Genomic DNA, 19464 nt, shown 5'->3' on the forward strand with positions numbered 1-19464 from the left:
CCTGAAGTGGCAAAAGATGGTAGAAGAGCAAACCTTGCTTCAAATGTATTTCTAGTTCTATACTGAACAAAAATATTAACACAACACGTAAAGTGTTGGTCCCATGTTTCATGAGCTGAAATAAAATATCCCAGAAATGTTCTATACACACAAAAAACGTATTTCTCTCAAATGTTGCGCACAAATTTGTTTACATCCTTCTTAGTGAGCATTTCTCCTTCGCCAAGCTAATCCATCCACCTGACAGGTGTGGCATATCAAGAAGCTGACAGGAACAGCTGCACCTTGTGCTGTGGACAATAAAAGGCCACTCTAAAATGTGCAGTTTTGTCACACAACACAATGCCACAGATGTCTCAAGTTTTGAGGGAGTGTGCAATTGACATGCTGACTGCAGGAATGTCCACCAGAACTGTTGCCAGAGAATTGAATGTTAATTTCTCTATCTTAAGCCTCCTCCAATGTCGTTTTAGAGAATTTGGCAGTACGTCCAATCGGCCTCACAACCACAGACCACATGTAACTACACCAGCCCAGGACCTCCACGTCCGGCTTCTTCACCTGCGGGATCGTCTGAGACCAGCAACCTGGACACGTGATGAAACTGAGGAGTATTTCTGTCTGTAATAAAGCCCTTTTGTTCGGAAAAAAATATTCTGATTGGCTGGGCCTGGCTCCCCAGTGGGTGGGCTTATGCCCTCCCGTGCCCATCCATGGCTGCGCCCCGGCCCAGTCATGTGAAATCCATAGATTAGGGCCTATGAATTTATTTCAATTGACTGATTTCCTTATATGAGCTGTAACTCAGTAAAATAGTTGAAATTGTTGCATGTTGCGTTTTTATTTTTGTTCATTATACATAATTAAATAATTTGAATAATATCAAACTTGGATAATGTTTCAAGAGACCCCTTTTGGCATTGTAAGGATTATGCTTCTAGTTGCTTGGTGGTGCCAGGGCCATGTTCTCACTTCATTCCTCAAATTAACCCTGAACAAGAATCAAATCATGTGTTATCTGAAAAAGGGAACTCCAAGACTTCCAACAATGGCAAGCCTCATAGAATCCTTATGAATTTGGAGCCTATTCCAACCATAGCCATTTCACAGACACAGACAATGTTCATCTACTTATACCTCTTGACCGTCTGCATGTCCGCAAATGTATTCAAGCAGCTCGAGCCTGTCAAATAGATCAAAACCTAATCAGAAATTGGACTTAATTGGCCAGAAATTGCACTTTGTGTACAAAAGCCCTCTCATAACCATACAGTGATATATAGCAACTGACTGGTAGTCTACAAAGACTGCGAAATGCTAGTAGGTGTGTTGGCTACTGTGCTACACATTTGCCTAGCAACTAAAAGAAGAGCAGAAATTCAACAGTCATTGTTTAATCTAATAGGCTACTCACACTACTGTATATGGCTTTTCTCATTCGTTAAAGTGGACATAATCCAGACAACTAATCCAGAGCATAGACTAATCTAGAGATGAACTGTCCCTCGTGGTTTCGCATGGTTAGACTGAACCAATAGACTGTAACTAATCTGAAGAAGAACCTAATAGAATTACTGTATTCTTTGTAAAAAAAAAAAAAATGCATAAATGCAAAAACAATGTTGGGGTGGTTACTGTATTCTGAAAGGCACTTTCCATCAGGCAAATCAGGAATATTTTTTGGTTGCCTGAAAATGGTCACTTGCCCAAACATGTTTACATGCAGAAACGCCATAAGTTGGCCATCTTTCACTTTAACAATGGTGAGGAACCAGAGAGTTCAGGTTAAGGCTACTGGAATTCTTGCAGTTTGGTTGTTTCAGTAAAATAATTGCACGCCTTTACCAACTGCTTAGTTTACTTGCCCTGGGCCGTAGGGAAACCCTTAACGTCACACATCCACACATTTAAAAACACCAACACCGTTATCATTATAGTCATGTTAATTTAATAGTCCCACGGTTACTTCAAATCTTTTTTACTTTTATACATGTTACTACTTTCTCTGCCATCATAGATATCTCCACGTCATTCGTTCTCGCCATTACAACTTTTACAGAGGTTTTATACAAAGTGTGAATGAGCCTTCAATCGTTGTTTCATTCCCATTGACAGACATGTGCCTGGGAAAGAAAATGATAAGTACCAAACTGAGCATTGCAAGAACTGACATAAAACATGACTGACTACATAAAGTCCTACATTTCCCAATCCAGCTGCAGGAGTCATCGAAAGAATTACAAGGTACCAAATGCATGTACCCCTAATCACAAAGTAGAATGGGTATGTAGTCTTCATGTAGTCATACAGCTTTAAATGTGGCTAAACAATACCTCAAAGTGAAAAAATAGTGGTTTTGAATTATTTGAACTGAACAATTTGATACAAATGATTAAAAAATAGAGAGCACATTAAATAAAGGAGGTATTAAGTGTACAGCTATGTTATACTCGTACCTTTAAAAATGGTTTAATGGTTTTAAGTCGTGTACATTAACACATAAATCCAGTGCATACAGAAAGTATAAATGTTGGCCTAACATTGTATGTTAACACATACTGATAAATATTGTCAACAGTATCGCTTTATAAGCAGGTCCGTCATGGACCTAACACAAACCGACTGGACCGTTTGACCACAGATTAGATTGACGACAGAGCAAATCTTTCAAATTGTACCTCGTTATGGCAAAAACAATAGAAGGTTCGCTTTCCTTAGAGCTGCCAATGGTGCCAACATTGTCCAAAACAAAGAAAATACAATGAAACCCAAAGTAGCTTTAACTGTTATATCTAACTTTCCGTGTTTCCTTTTGACTGAAGGAAAAAAGAGAGTATGCCCTGTGCAGTGCAAATCTGACCTCTGGTGGCAGGTCCAATCATAGCTTTATTTCTGACTCAACTGTCTATAGGGGCCTTTTTTCCATTCCTGTTCCTTCATCTGAATTGACATGAAAGAATAGGAGAGGAAGCTACACAAGACTATTGAGATGCACCCATGGTCTGAGGAGGACTCTTATTTTGTACATTTAGACTCACCCACCCCATCAATAGGGTTCCCAAATCATTAATATTGATTGGCAACGGATGAGTCTAAAATCGATGTCCAGTGAAATTTTTTGAACACACACATAGTGGCTCATAATACTCAGGAGCCCTCCCGAGAAGACTCAAGCTTGACACATCTCCTTACAATGCCACATATAGAAAATAATGCTCTGGCAATCAAATAGACAACGTACAATGTTAAAAATTAAGAACAAAATGGAATGTAAAAATGATACTCAACTCAACTGAGCCAATATATATCAACTATTTAAAATGTACAACAATGCATTTTCCAAATGGTACAGCAATTAATAAAATACCGATAAGAACCTAGAGGAAAAGGGAATGTATTTTCGATAAGTACCACTAGAGGGCAGTAAACACTCATGCTCACACATATCCAGTCATAAACTTCAGATATTTTGAACGTTCTCTATAAAGTTTTCTGCACCCTCAGTGGGTAGGTTCAACCGGATGCATCCGGTTTTCATAGCAAATGGAAATAGAGACGACTTCTTCTTTTGGACATTAACGAGGCGACATCACAGAGCTAACCGTCTTTGGTGACGCTCCATCTCAACTCCTCCACATTTACTGGATTGGTTAAACATTGCAGATTCAGAAGAGAAAATCCCCTAACATTTTTTTATTTTCTTGTCAGGACTAGAAAGAAAGAAACGCCGCTCAGACGATTCTTTTAAGCCTGCTATGTTAGGTTATGTTTTCTGTAACGAGAGATTTGTTACTATGCTGCCAAAGGTCTAATACTTTAAGCCTAGTATTCTCTCTTGCCCTCTTCCATTCAATACCCTATTAAGCATATTCCCTTTAATACCCATTTTTAGCACTCATCCTTCCACTTACAGCCGCTCTGGTAAACTTGGTACACCATTGAATTCAAATGGACCAATTAAGATTCAGTACATTCTTGTCGAACTCTCAGGGTCTAAACGACAACTTCTGTCCAACACTGAATTGCATGTGCACTGTGGCATCAAACCTGTCACTGAATGACATTTTGTGACAGCCCCATTAACGTAGCAGAAAAAAGATATATACATTCCATCATACAACTGACCCATGCAGTGGAACCGACCCACAGCCCACCTGTATCAGAGGGTTTATAATGTCGTACCTCAGTTAGCTTCTCTACAAACTACAGCCAGAAAGTCTATTTGTCTGTTTCTCTATTTGTTTTATGTCCCGTTGGTTCTTTTTTTGGCTCATCTGTTCATCGGTTCATTCATTTCTTCTCGTATGCTGTCTTTCAGGCTGTCTGTTTCTGTGGGTGTCACAATTTGTACCGTCTGTGTTCATTTCTGCACTTCTCTTTTTTAAAACATATTCATATGTCTATGACTCCCCCTCTCCGTTCCTTTGTCTCTCTGACTCTGTATGTTCATTGTCTTAGCTCTGCCCTCCAGTGTCTGACAAGTCTCTCTGTTGCTGTTTGCCCATCGGCCCGTCTTTTAGCTCAGTCTCTGGGTAGGCACTCCTCCTCGGTGATCCCCTGGGCCTTAAGCTCATCCAGAACGTTGTCCAGGTGGCCTGGGTCGGGGTAGCCGTGTCCCGTCAGGTTGGAGCCGAACTCCGTCTTGTGGTGCACCTCGTTCCAGATGACTGTGTCCGACTCGCCCGTGGTGCTGGATGTGCCCACTGAGAAGATGAGCCGCCGGTCCCACGCCACCAGCAGCAGCCTCAGTACCTGGGGGGGGGGGGAGAAAGAGACAGAGTGAGAGAGAGAGAAGGAGGAAATTAGTTAGCCACATAGTCCAGTCATTTCATCCACAGCAAACCGGTACAACTGGGTAAACTAGTAATCAAGAAGTTAAACATTAAACAGGAAGTAGGCTGGTGTTTACCTTGCGTCCCTTCTCGCTGTCAGGGAGGTAGCAGTGTCGGGGGAATCCCCGGGCGGTGAAGGGCTTGCCTGGGTTCGGGTGCTCAGGGCCCTGGGAAAGGTGAAAGGTCATGATTAGAATGTAAACAAGTGACATGTACATTAGTTCTTCCTAAGTACTAAAGAGTGAATTGAAAATGATGGTCAACATCATGATTTACAGAACATCAGATGTGGATAAGCAATAAGGCTGTTACCTGGATGCCTGGCGGGATGTTATAGATGATGCGGATGGTCTTGCAGTCGGGGTGGCCGGGCAGCGAATGGGGGATAACGTGGTACTCCATCTTGCCAGGCGGCTGGTTGCCCGTCTTCACGCCGTAGATGGTCTTGCAGGTGGGGCACTGAAGGCTGCCATCCTTGTTGCCATTGTTGTACATGGCCACCAGACACTGTAGGTGGTACTGGTGCCCACACTGAGCCAGGCGACCCACCGACTCTGCCCGCTGGATGCCCCCAACACCGGGGCCTTTGTAGCCCGAGGGCCCAGGCAGGGCCTCCATGCAGATAGTGCAGTCCTCCTCTGGGGGGCTGCGGACCTTCTGAAGGTACCTCTTCACTACTTCCTCAGGGGTCTTGCCTGAGAGAAAGGGAGGAATGGATGAGAGAGAGATTTTCACAAATTTCCTATGCTGGTGTCTGACTGTGTGTGTATGTGTGTGTGTGTGTGTGTGTGTGTGTGTGTGTGTGTGTGTGTGTGTGTGTGTGTGTGTGTGTGTGTACATGTCTGTCTGTGTGTCTCTTTGTGTTTGTGCGTGCGTGTCTGTCTGTGTGTCTCTGTGTGTGTGTGTGTGTGTGTGTGTGTGTGTGTGTGTGTGTGTGTGTGTTTGTGTGTGTGTGTGTGTGTGTGTGTGTGTGTGTGTGTGTGTGTGTGTGTGTGTGTGTGTGTGTGTGTGTGTGCGTGCGTGTCTGTCTGTGTGTCTGTCTCTCTGTGTCTCTCTGTGTGTGTGTGTGTGTGTGTGTGTGTGTGTGTGTGTGTGTGTGTGTGTGTGTGTGTGTGTGTGTGTGTGTGTGTGTGTGTGTGTGCGTGCTACACCCACCTTTGCGAGCCTGCTTCTTGGTGGTCTTGCGGCAGCAGTGGCCGAGGCCGGGAACGGGCTTGATGTCACTCTTGCTGACGGGCGGGGGGTGGAGCACCAGCTTGGGGGGTCGGGTCAGACAGACAGGAAGTCCTGCGGCGCTCATCAGGATCCCTGTAATACCTAAAGACAACCAGCAGAAGGAGCACTGAGACCACTTCTCCATCACCATCTATTGACACTGTTTAGACACAATCTCATCCATCAGAAGCTACTCTCATTGACCATATGTGGGTCACATTCATTAAGAAATTAAGCCTGATTCTCTGTAACACTGTCTATCATTGTTAGGTAAAGTGACCGTTGATAGGCCTAGCAACTAAGAGCGAAAATTAATTTGGACACTGGCATTTCCTTAATAGCTCAACTAAGAAACTAGGCTTGTTGTTTATATTGTTTTGATAGTGTTTTAATGACTGTTCCTACCTGCCAATGCAGGGTGGACAGGGCTGGATCCATTGAGGTTCTTCACAGGAACCGTTGGGACTCTGAAATACAAAACACACACTAGGGTTAAAACACCACTTCGTAACACACACACACACCTAGCAGACACAAACACACACCACACACAATCACACACATTTGGATTAGGATTAGGCACACTAATTGCTGTGTCATAGGTAAACTGCAGGTGGGAAACACACAGGTGACCATAGCGTCTGCTGTTTGCTGTGTCAAGGGTCACATCTTGTTAGCAAGTCAAAGAGCTTTTACCAAGTCACGTTTTAGACACAATGGCTAAGTGGCTCATGGACTAGAATAGCACCATGTTCACATGTCACTGCGCCAACCAGGACTCCCCTAGTTGTCTAAGCCCTTGCTGAAAACAACAACCCTAACCTGAGCCAGCACTGCTTTATTGTTCAGTACATAGAAGGTTGTGAAACTTCTGAATATTTATCAACAGGAAATAGAACCCTTTGGAGTCAGCAGAGTTGGCCCGTTGGTCAATTTCATCTTAATTCCAATCACCTCAGAAATGGAATATCACTCCTATAGAAAAATTCCATGCCCGATATAACTGACAGAAATTGAAACAGAATTCAATAGCCAGGCTTGAAATTGCACATCATTCCCTACGGTCTTCTCTGTGGGACAACTGAAAGACTGCTGTGCTGTATCATTCTCATGATGAGACTCCACATTATTCGCAGTATAATCCAATCCGAAACCATACTCACTTTGCGTTGAATTTGATTATGGTCATCTTGACTTTGATTGTGGGGTTTGTTTCTCAGCTGAATCTGCAAAACCCCTCAGCTACAAATAAATGTTCTATCCCAAAGACGCTTTCTCCAAGCTTTAATCTTTCTCAATTCTATCTTCCTTCTCCTTTCCAAATCTAAAGAATAAATCCTTGTTAACCTCAGATATGCTGTATCTCCCTGCTCCAGTCTCTCTCTCCAGTCTCTCTCTCCTCTCTAGATCAGTCAGTAGGTGTATGATTGTCCCATCTTATTCCTCTGGCACTTATAGGGATAATCCACCTGTTTACATCTGTTGATATCACCACACTGAGATTACCTGTCAATTAGCACATCACCGTGCAAGGCCGCCGTACCGCAGACAGACACCAGCGCATACTGTAGTAATGACATTAGCTGGGGTCACACCCTCTAACCCTCGACACTAACCCTCTAGGCAATGCTGTGGGGTTTCACTGAGGGATAGTACATGACGTGAAGCAGGGACTGGGATTGGTCTCGGGTGATTAATAAGGATCCGCCCCTTTTTTGCCTAAAATAACATACCCAAATCTAACTGCCTGTAGCTCAGGACCTGAAGCAAGGATATGCATATTCTTGATACCATTTGAATGGAAACACTTTGAAGTTTGTGGTAATGTGAAATAACTGTAAAAGAATATAACACATTAGATCTGGTAAAAGATAATACAAAGAAAAAAACATGTGTTTTTTGTACCATCATCTTTGAAATGCAAGAGAAAGGCCATAACAAATTATTCTAACCCAGGCGCAATTTAGACCTTGGCCACTAGATGGCAGCAGTGTATCTGCAAAGTTTTAGACTGATCCAATGAACTATTGCATATCAAATCAAACTTTATTTGCCACATGCGCCGAATACAACAAGTGTAGACTTTACCGTGAAATGCTTACTTACAAGCCCTTAACCAACAGTGCAGTTCAAGAAGAAGAAAATATTTACTAAGTAGGCTAAAATAAAAAGTAATAATAAAAAGTAACACAATAAGAATAACAATAATAAGGCTATATACAGGGTTCACTGGTACCGAGTCAGTGTGCAGGGGTACAGGCTAGTTGAGGTAATCTGTACATGTAGGTGGGGGCGAAGTGACAATGCATAGGTAACAAACAGCGAGTAGCAGCAGCGAGTAGCAGTCATTGGCAAATTGTTCGGTGGCGATTTTTATGAATTGTTCAGCAGTCTAATGGCTTGGGGGTAGAAGCTGTTGAGAAGCCTTTTGGTCCTAGACTTGGCGCTCCGGTACCGCTTGCAGTGCGGTAGCAGAGAAAGCAGTCTATAACTTGGGTGACTGGAGTCTCTGATAATTTTATGGGCTTTCCTCTGGAGGTCGACCGATTAATCAGAATGGCCGATTAATCAGGGCCGATTTCAAGTTTTCATAACAATCGGAAATCGGTATTTTTGGATGCCGATTTGGCCATTTAAAAAAAATATAATAATTTAGACCTTGAAACGTACTGTTAGCCCACCAACTTGGATATTTCTTAGCATCTTTCTGTTTTTGAAGACAACACTGCACTGACCAACTGTGGATCATTCGTTGAATATACATTACCATCCACCATACCCAAGGTCCATTCCTCAACAGAGATATTCCTCATCTGCACATTTAGAACCAGTTACACCCCCATCAGTCCCTCTTTAAAAATGTTGGTCTAAAGAAAATGACCCCATCCCTCCACAGGACCTGTCTGGTGTCATCCCCTAAGTTGGCTGACCAATAGGGAAACACCATGCAGTTCATTGGGTCACCACCCTCACCCTCCTGCATGGTAAACAAGTGACTGTCTGGGTTATCTATCCCCATGGTTCTCTCAGGGATATTACGGTGTTGACGAATGTTTGAATGAAACAGCACCTTGTGAACTAGATTTGTAGATATAAACACATTGGGGAACACACTCATGCCAGGGAGCGAACTTGCAAGGTGTGAGATAATGAAGGATGGAGAACGGGTGGAGGGGAGAGGAAAAGAGTGAAGGAGGGGAGGGAGAGCGAAAAGGTGACGAGGAGTTGGGACTTGGAAGTTAACTATGTTGTTTAGTCACGTTTGTTTGATCCCTGGAGCTCTAGAAATTATATAACAAGAATAGTCACACACAGCCTGGCCATAGGAAACATATACACCCACAAGCTCTAAAATGATGTGTTGTGGGTCAGATCCTAAAACAACTGTCTGGTTCACAGATACCTGGAAATACACACACAATTGCCAGGAACACTGTGCCTGGACCACTGACATGCACACACATGACAGGGGAGAAAGGGGTTGACCCTGTAACGTCATGGGTTAATCTCTTGACGTGGCTGACCATGCCCCACCCACTCATTTTGTCACGCCTGCCCCCTGCTCCCCCTCTCTGGCGCTCGAAGGTGCCAAGCGGCCCATCATTACGCACACCTATCACCATCGTTATGCGCATCATCGGTTCATTGGAATCACCTGAAATCCATCACTTATTGATTGCCTCCCCTATATCTGTCTATTCCTCAGTTTCATCCAGTGTCAGCATTAATGTAGTTTTGTTCCCTCTGTCCAGTCCTTGTTTTGTTTCATGTCGTTTATTTATTAAATATTCACTCCCTGTACATGCTTCTCGTATCCCAGCATTTGTTATCACAGAATGCTGACACCACAATATTGGAAGCATCAGGGAGTTTTTTGTTTCTTGTTTTTTTGTTGGTGATGTCGGGTACAGGTGCCGCTGCCAAAGGAACCAGGGGTGCCTTGGCTGGCTTGAGAGGTTTTCTTGCCTCATTTGGCTCGGCAGGCTCCCATCCCACGTCATACCTCAGCCAGCTCATCGGGCTCCCACGCCTCAGCCGGCTCGTCGGGCTCCCACGCCTCAGCCGGCTCATCGGGCTTCCACGCCTCAGCCGGCTCGTCGGGCTTCCACGCCTGACGAGCCTGCTCCCGCTCCCCCTATCTGGCGCTCGAGGGCACCAGGCGGCCCATCATTACGCACACCTGTCACCATCATTACGCGCATCAGCGCTTCATTGAACTCACCTGGACTCCATCACTTATTGATTGCATCCCTTATATCTGTCTATTCCTCAGTTTCATCCTCATGTCAGCATTAATGTTGTTTTGTTCCCTGTCCAGACGCTGTCCTTGTTTTGTTTCATGTCGGTTATTTATTAAATATTCCCTCCCTGTACTTGCTTGTCGTCTCCCAGCGCCTGCCCTCACACACTTCACTTTTTTCAAAGGAAAACTTGCCAAACAATCGTGAACAGAGACTACAACTATGCTATGAAGTGTTGAATGCATTAATCAATTAAACGTATTGGGCCGGTGTCCTGGACACAGATTAAGCCTAGTCCTAGAAGTGCAATGTTATTGCGGGTGTAACGAGTGTTTCTAGCTCCAACAGTGCAGTAATATCTAACAAGTAATATCTAACAATTTCACAACAATATACACAATATACACAAATCTAAAGTAAAGGAATGGAATTAAGAATATATAAATATTTGGAAGAGAAATATTGGAGCGGCATAGACTAAAATACAGTAGAATAGATTAGAATACAGAATATAAATATGTAAACATTATTAAAGTGACTAGTGTTCTATTATTAAGTGGTCAGTGATTTCAAGTCTATGTATATAGGGCAGCAGCCTCTAATGTGCTAGTGATGGCTATTTAACAGTCTGATGCCTTGAGATAGAAGCTGTTTTACAGTCTCTCGGTCCCAGCTTTGATGTACCTGTACTGAATCGCCTTCTAGATGATAGCGGAGTGAACAGGCAGTGGCTCGATTGGTTGTTGTCCTTGATTATCTTTTTGGCCTTCCTGTGACATCGGGTGCTGTAGGTGTCCTGGAGGGCAGGTGCAATTGCCGTACCAGGCGGTGATACAGCCCGACAGGATGCACTCAAATGTGCATCTGTAAAGGTTTTGTGAGGGTTTTAGGTGCCAAGCCAAATTCCTTCAGCATCCTGAGGTTGAAGAGGCTTTGTTGCGCCTTCTTCACCACAGTGTCTGTGTGGGTGGACCATTTCAGTTTGTCAGTGATGTGTACGCCGAGGAACTTGAAGCTTTCCATCTTCTCCACTGCGGTCCAGTCAATGTGGATAGGGGAGTACTCCCTCTGCTGTTTCCTGAAGTCTACAATCAGCTCCTTTGTTTTGTTGACATTGAGTGAGTGGTCCTTTTCCTGGCACCAAACTCCCAGGGCCCTCACCTCCTCCCTGTAGGCTGTCTCGTCATTGTTGGTAATCAGTTTATTATTTTGGAAATCACATTTTCCCCCCACAAAATAGGCCTGAAACTGTCTGGTACTGCCCTCTCGTTAAACTATATGTCACTTCACAAAAAAATTATAATTGAAAATGAATTAATAAGCAGTGATCAGTGATTCTTGTGAAACAAACTAGGCGTCCGCAAATAGCCGACCCTCCACAAGCCCACGAATACATCTCTCAGCCTCTGACACCAGACTTCAGCTACTGTCTGTCTGGTATAGTTCAATTAGAGTTTGGGGCTCCCGAGTGGCGCAGCGGTCTAAGACACTGCATCTCAGTGCTAGAGGTGTCACTATAGACCCTGTTTCGATTCCAGGCTGTATCACAACCGGTCGTGATTGGGAGTCCCATAGGGTGGCTCACAATTGGCCCAGCGTCGTCCGGGTTAGGGTAGGCCGTCATTGTAAATAAGAATATGTTCTTTAACTGGCTTCCCTAGTTAAATAAAGGTAAAATAAAAAGAAGTCTTAGCTCTTCCCAGTGAGTTGGTCACTCAGCAAAAAGTGCCCTGTAGTGCTAAGAGGAGATCATTGCTACACTCTCACTCTTCTCACAATAACACATTCCTTCAAACAGCACCAGTAACTATGTCAATATTGATACTCGCCCTGTGGGCCTATCCTCAGGTGACAACTCATCTATTTGCATGTATGTATTACCTAAGTATCTACTACCTCACCTTAAAAACAACCTAGGTTGTCCTTTGCCAGGATCCCATACCACAAAGAATCTTGCACTCAATCCCAAATCACCCCCTTACCCCTCCTACCCACAGATTTGAAAAAATTAGACAGGTAATATGGCACATGCAAAAGTGATATGGAAAAAGGTGGAGCTTAAACCTGTCTCTCCTATCCTTTCCCATCTACACATGCTTGAGTACTGGGTAGTGGCTCATTATAGCATTTACCAGTATGACATGACCCTAAGTCCCTACCCCTAGACACTTCTCAATGGCCCCTTGTCAATCTGAAAAGATGGCATTGGTGAAAGCAACATGGTAGTTGTCTAAACCAAGCCCCTCAGGCACCAGGAACACATCTCAAACTGAGACGCTGCTTTGTGTCTCCAAGACTGGAGACGTATGGCTCTGACAGTCCCCCTCCCCTTCCCACTCCCTCCTCAACCAAATGTCCCTCATCAACAAGTCTCACGTCTCCATATTACCCCCATCGCCACCCACCATCAATGTCACATTCACTCTCAGGGCCAACTCCCCAACCAATACCACAGGACAGTCACGCAGCGTCGGTTTCTCAGGGTAACACTTGGGCCAGTCGCTACAACGTTGGGATCTCCCCATACCCCCTGCCCTGAGAACCCCCTGCCTCTGCCCATGTCCCAACATTGTTTTGTAAATGGGAACCAGGACTCGGCTCTGCCCACAATGGTTGCCGCGGTGACCGCACCCTGACATACTCACACTAACAGGGGTAGAGGGGCCTGTAAGAATGAGAATAGGCCTGGGTGCTGTGTGTGTTAGGGAAGATGTCAGTATCTCCCCACTCCCTCCTCCCCCCTCCTCCCCCCTCCTGTCCCTCACATTCTAACTGTGTGAATCAAATCTGAGTGACGCTTGTGAAAATGCGGCATTCTTTATATGACTACGTTGTTTGGGTGTTGCTTTCACATGGAAATGAACAGGCTAACAGAATTTGCCATAAGGATTAAAGGCTTATGAATTCTAATGAACTGTTTATGTCAGATATGGGCAGTGATTATGGAGGCATGTCTACGCTAGTGGAAACGCTTCAGATCAAAATGTATAAATTCCTTGCATATCCTCATTTTTCTTACCTCGTGTCGTGTTTATCTGCGAGAGACAAGTCCGTACGTTGGGTTAGTCGACCGTGTATCATGATGGGATTACCCATTGCATAGGGTACATAACACTATTGAATCTCATTCTCAACACTGAAAGGCCCTTGTCTTCAGAAAGAATACTTGGCCAAACTCTTTGGGACGACTTCCCAGGGAAGGGTTAAGCCTAGTTCTGTAGTAAAATGCATGTTCAATAGAGATTCTCTGAAGAGCCATTCAATATGTAATAACAAGACAAGCAGTGTTCCCATGTCTATTGATTTTAATGATAATATACTGATTCTGTGACTTCAAGTATCGATTCTCAACAACAGTAAAAAAAACATTCACTAGTGGTAGTCGGCTGTGCTTGCACCAAAACTTGAGTATTTCTCCTCCTATAGCTTGGCCAATATCTTCTTTTTTAATGGTGAGCCAATATGTTTTCAGCACTTTTATGTACATGACTGATCAACATTTTTTATTATGGCTCTCTCTTGTCCCTCTGCAGCAGACATACAGTGAGCAATATGTTTGAAACATCGAATTGCAATAAAATCGCAGTATCAAATCAAAGTGCATTTGGAATGGTGATAAATGGTGACACAAATTGTATCGTTTACCTACTGTAAGTATCGTGACAATATTGTATAGTGAGGTCCCTGCCTGAACAGGTGTAGTATTGGGATAGTACCTGGATAATTGATCATTTAAAAGGAATTGGTGTAATATTAAGTGAATTGTAGTGACATAGCAACAGCTGGAGCAGTGACTCACCCGGAGGCTATAAGGGCTCTGGACTGGGCCATGGCGATGCGCTGCAGGGCAGGTCGGCTCAGCCCAGCCAGGCTGGCACGGGGAGGCAGGGGGGCGGCACAGGCCGCCGCCGCTGAAGACACCGGCCCCAGGACACGGGCAGAGGGCGAGGGGGTGCAGGAGGAAGCTGATGTGGAGATGAGAGGAGGGGGGGGCGCGGGCATCGACAGAGGGGCAGAGGAAGCCATGGATGCCATGAAGAAGGAAGAGGAGGGGGGAAGAGTAGCACTGTTGGAGGAGATGGAGGAGGGCGGAGGAGGCGGAGGAGGTGGAAGGGGGGGTAGAGGCGGGGGAGGGGGCCGGGTGGAGGAGAGGGACAGGGCAGCGGTGGCCGAACCCAGGAGGGAGAGCGAGTGGGCAAAGCCACCGCCCCCTCCGACCCCCAAGCCACCGCTAGCCCCGCCCACGGACGTCCTGTGGGGAGGAAAGGACCTGCCCATGGAGGAGGGGGGACGGGGGAGGGTCAGCGAGTAGGACCCCCCCATGGCCGAGTAACCCCCACCCAGTTTGGGGCTGGGAGGCTTGTTCTGGGGTGGCCTCCTGCCCAGGGTGTGGGCTGTTGCCATGGCGCCCGCCTTGACGCTTAGGAGCAGCATGCATTGCTGACAGGCGCAGGGCTGGCCCAGGGAGGTGATTGCGGAGGCTGGCAGGGCGCCGCTGGGGTAGGCGCTACCGTTCCCGTTCCCCATCCCGCTCAACCCCACCCCCATGCCTACTCCAGACACCCCCAACAGTCCCCCGGGGCCGGGCCCCCAGGCGTGGTGTGACTTGGGAAGGGGACCCGAAACCAGTGGGTAAGCCAGGTCAGAGCGGCGCTGGATGCGGCGGCAGCGTTGCGTCTGCCCGTTGATCTGGGTCATGCTCTGGAAGTGGATAAGATAGCAGAATCCCAGCGGCGCCAGGTCCAGCCAGGGCTGCTGGCGGTCGCGTGCCGCCTGGATGGCGATGCCCACCTCTGTGTCGTAGGCCGTCCACGAGCCTGTGTCGTTCTCCCACTCCCACAGCCAGCCCTGACCCGGCGCCGACGTCGGGTCGTAGAAGCTGCGGCGCACCGGTCTGAGGGTACCTGGGGTAACGGTAGAAAGACGAGGGTCACGCCACAGAACTACAGAGAGGGGAACAAGAAGGACCTGTTCCAGAAGACCTGTCAACTAACCACACACTGTCACACACCCACTGTTCACAACACTGACATGTATTATTACACTACTGCATTAACAGACGTACATTGACACAAATCACTAGTATGTTTCTAGCCATATCTCTAGACATGATTGTGTTTCTTCTTTTATGTGATTTGATACGACCAGTTCAAGTTTAAAAAAAGAAAAGGAAAAACATGAATACATTTTTTAAATAAGGCTTTGTTGTTGACTAAGACCAACAGAGCTACATGAGCTAAATGTTCTGTAGGCCCTGCTGTAATATTTGTTGTAGTCAAGCAGATTACACAACCAGCAAATCTGAGATATAGGTGTGTGCTCGCTAAGAATTTGGGCAAACAGGCTAACAGCTTTCCCTTGGTAACCGCACACCATGTTCTGGATTGTGATTGGTCGCTGGCCTTGGTCGGGCTCAGAGCTGGTCATGTTTGCTTTCCCAGCGAGTCCAGAGACTAAACTCAGAGAATGTTCAATAAAGCCCTGTCCATACTGTTCACCTATTACCTGGGATTTAAATAACTTCTAATCCTGCAAAAATATTACATTGAGAATGACTGGCAGACAATGAATGACGGTTGCTTGTTTTAACAAAGACTACATTTTGGGAGAATAAATTGTGTAAAAGGGCTTTTTAATTTATTTTTATTTCACCTTTATTTAACCAGGTAGGCCAGTTGAGAACAAGTTCTCATTTACAACAGCGACAATAGAAAAGTAAAGCTTCAACTAAGAAGGCACAAACCAATATAATGAATCTATCAATATAGTATGTTGTTCAAAACAATAGGGTTTGAATGTAAAGTATACTTGAAAAACATACATACTTAGTATAGTCTATTACAATGTAGAGAATATACTAGACACACAACAATGCCTGGAATGCAACAGAGTAATTATTTAATTGAATCTGAACTCAACCCAACTACCCCCTTCTCTCAATGACCTCAGACTTCTGCAATTCATCTCTCTCTCTAGTTGTGGGACAAGGGCAGCCTACCCCCTCTCTCCCCACAGCTATCCCGGCCTGGGAAGCAGGCAGACTGCACAAAAGCTTTTGTCAGCCAAAGTTGAGAGGAGGGCGGTGGTCTTGGCCAAAGTGACAATTCTTCCCTTTGTGTTATCCCATACTTTCCTCACTTCAATGTGTGAAGACTTCTCTCTTTGCCAGCACCTAAAGTCTGGAGGGCTTGAGACAATCGGTACCATTCTACAGAATAGCATTAACAGCCTTAATAAGAGGCCTATAAGGGAAAGTGTTGGGATGAAGTAAGGTTCAGATAGCATTTCACCTTCACCCTCTCTATTCAGATAGCCAGTCATAGGTGAGAGTAGAGTATATACAGGAGTTTTATAGAGATTTAATTTGGAAATGTGCTGCTCATGAGAAATCATGTGAGCCTTGCAGTTGCACTGTGAACCCAATCCAGGATTGCATGGTATGGGTATGTGTCATGATAACTGTGTGATAAAATAGTGTGTACCCTCTGCTTCCAACAAAAACATACTGCTGATCAATGTGGTATAACTCCACACAAACAAGCGGGCAAGCTAAAATCGACCCCAATTTCCCCCTCGGCCTTCTCGCCGTTATTCATGATCATGTTTTGCATACTCATAATGAGAGGCCTGAACAGCTCATCCATAACTTTGGCCTACATACACTGTAGATGTCCATATACACACTACAACCAGTGACTAACCGCTGAGTATTGGCACACTGTACGCTCACAGCCTTTGAAGTCGTGAACACAGAAGCTGAAAAACCCTCCAGTCGTACTGTACATGTATTCAATGTACATAGCAGAATCCAGGGGCCTGTAATGCATCAAGTGTCTCAGTATATGAGCGCTGATTTAGGATCAGTTTTTCCTTTTAGATTACAATGAATGAGATTGCATGGACCTAATGATAAGTAGACTCCCTAATGAGAACAAACTTTTTAAGCATGCAGTTTTCCAGGCCCAATTCAGTTGCTTTCCATATATTTCCAGATATTTATTTCCAGATATCAGCATGCTCCAGTTTACTGCATGATGTAAAGGCCTATTCCAAGCCGTTGCATTTATCAAGAGTGGACTGCACTTGCAAGATGTGGAGAGAAGGAGCATAAAATCAGCTTGTAGCAACATGGAAGTGATGCAGGCTACTCGGTGTTGAAGTTGAAGATATTAATAGCACAATTTGGCTACCTCTCTATTTTTTCTTCGATTTTTTTTATTTATCTCTATGCTAGGTTTCTCTTTAGCCCCTAACCATGTTATCCAGATCTATAATGTAAATATGATAACAGTGGTGATGCTGACAGAATCTTGTGAAATAATGTTTTGTAAAATTCAAAACACATGATCAAGAGAAAAATAAAAATAAAACGGTTTGGGATAATGGAGGCAACTGCAGTTAACAAACAAGGCCTTGAAAATCTCAGTGAACAATAACAGTCTGCAACCGTGCATGCACACATAGGCTATAGCCTAGTCTGCATAAGATGTCGCATCAAACAATAACATAAAGGCTGTTATTTAAAACATGAAACCAAATGTGGGTTTTATGAGTTAAATTAGAAGTGCTGGCTATTGTATTGCTGTGTCGTATGCCACATCATCGGTTTCACTGCAGTAATAACACTGTAATAGCGTAGGGCCAATTCATATTCCCTCAATACAAATAGGCCTATGTCACGGCTGTCAATCACATTCGTCTTACCTGTATCTTGTCGGAATTGGTGCATGGAATGCAAGTCGACGATGTAGGGCGAGAGGCGAGTGTCCACCTGGCCTAAGACAACACTACCACCCCGTGGGTCGTTGCGGATGACTGCCTCGATGTGGTGAGAGACCGCTGGGCTGTAAGGCCGCCAGCGCCCGTGCTCGTTCAGCCATTCCCATACCACCACGGCCGACGCTAGTAACATCCTACTCCTGCAAAAGAAAATAGCACAAATTACGCGTCTAGGTGGTTTTCTTTTTAGAAATGTCCTATTTTACACACATCTCCGTGCGCAGCTGCATCCATCTTGAGACATTTACAAGCTAGGATAGGCTATCGAAATTTGTTTATATTAACTATAATATTGCAGCTCTGTCATAGGTAGGCTACCTATTGTCTGTGCAGCCTACCTTCCATGTTGATATCCCGTACAGGTAGCATACAACAATATTTCGTTCCTTTGTTCAAGCGAATCAATAAATCATTAGAATCGTTTTTCATATAGCAGGGCAAAAAAACAAGCAGGTTCCTTGCATTTTGGTCCGTATGCAGAAAAATGACGTATATGTTAGGCTACTGAAATCATTTATATGGCACAATCCAATTTGGGTGTGTGAAGATGCTATGTGCTATGGTGGTGGTGCACTGAGTTTGGATACATCAAACATTAATAAAGTGGGTTACTGTAACAAGTGCCAGATATGTATGCATTATTTTAATAGATACAATGTAACAGATATGCAGCGAGCGCCCACTGGTCACTGAAAAGACCAACAACTGTCAGGAGTTCCACAGCTTTAGTCCACTGTATTCCCTTAACATGTTAGGCGTATTGGTTTATTTGTAGGTAGGCTATAGCCTAAAGTAAATCAATATAGACATATTTACCAATGCCGGGTAGCCTACTTTTAGTTCGCCTTCTGCTACCTCCAATCAAAGCCAATCCAGTGTGGGCTATGGTATTTTCGGTTTTACGGTTTAGCGATTATCCATCTCGTTCTGTTAGAAAAGATAGCCTAGTATTGCAAATCCAAGACGTTTGTGTCGAGAAAAATCACGGATTCGCGTTATATAATTGCCCTGACGTTCAATGCAATAGCTTTGTTTAGACTATTTGTTTGAATCTCTTTGAAAGCGCATTTGGGTTTGCATAGCCAGGTCGTGCAATTGGTCCATGATGTGTCTTGGTTTTATGAGTGGGTTGCATTTATATGAGAGGACCACTGGAAATAATTCCGTGGGTGCTCCCGGCAAAATAATATTTGACTAAATGTTGGCGTGAATGCTTGGACCAGTGTTTCACCCCGCCCAGTTTATAGGTAAAGTAACCAATCAAATTCCAGAAGCAATGCCCAATACTCCGCCCATGGCTGAGCGGACAAGGAAGCATAATGTGCAAGCAGCATTCATTGTCACAGCCCTATAATAAAACATAATAAATAAATGACATGATTAAATGTGTTATTCGG

At 44.6% G+C, this 19464-nt stretch overlaps 1 protein-coding gene across 3 annotated transcripts; it reads right to left on the reverse strand.

The window, feature by feature from the left end:
- Positions 1-1925: 1925 nt before the first annotated feature.
- LOC106608654 (E3 ubiquitin-protein ligase DTX4) lies at positions 1926-19265 on the reverse strand. Of its 3 annotated transcripts, XM_014206737.3 has the most exons (9): positions 18884-19265; positions 18406-18453; positions 17993-18207; positions 14088-15231; positions 6453-6514; positions 5988-6149; positions 5145-5527; positions 4910-4999; positions 1926-4752 (listed from the first exon to the last, which is right to left on the reverse strand). In XM_014206737.3, exons 3-9 carry the CDS (start codon positions 18198-18200, stop codon positions 4522-4524), a joined length of 2280 nt encoding a protein of 759 aa, XP_014062212.3. In that variant the 5' UTR covers positions 18201-18207; positions 18406-18453; positions 18884-19265; the 3' UTR covers positions 1926-4521. The 3 variants fall into 3 exon arrangements, with proteins under 3 accessions (XP_014062212.3, XP_014062214.3, XP_014062211.3); XM_014206739.3 differs by lacking the exon at positions 18406-18453 and having other exon boundaries at positions 14088-15192; positions 18884-19264; XM_014206736.3 differs by lacking the exon at positions 18406-18453 and having other exon boundaries at positions 18884-19264.
- Between the last annotated feature and the right edge of the window lie 199 nt (positions 19266-19464).

The sequence above is a fragment of the Salmo salar genome, chromosome 07 (assembly GCF_965601325.2).
Source record: "Salmo salar chromosome 07, fSalSal1, whole genome shotgun sequence".
NCBI lineage: Eukaryota > Metazoa > Chordata > Actinopteri > Salmoniformes > Salmonidae > Salmo > Salmo salar.

Bases quoted from the DNA above. Each gene is read 5' to 3' on its own strand.
- LOC106608654 (XM_014206737.3), bottom strand. From the start codon at position 18,200: ATGTTACTAGCGTCGGCCGTGGTGGTATGGGAATGGCTGAACGAGCAC. The intron at 5,528-5,987 runs GTGGGTGTAGCA...CCTTTCTCTCAG, and splicing joins CAAGAAGCAGGCTCGCAAAG to GCAAGACCCCTGAGGAAGTA. The intron at 5,000-5,144 runs GTAACAGCCTTA...CACCTTTCCCAG, and splicing joins ACATCCCGCCAGGCATCCAG to GGCCCTGAGCACCCGAACCC.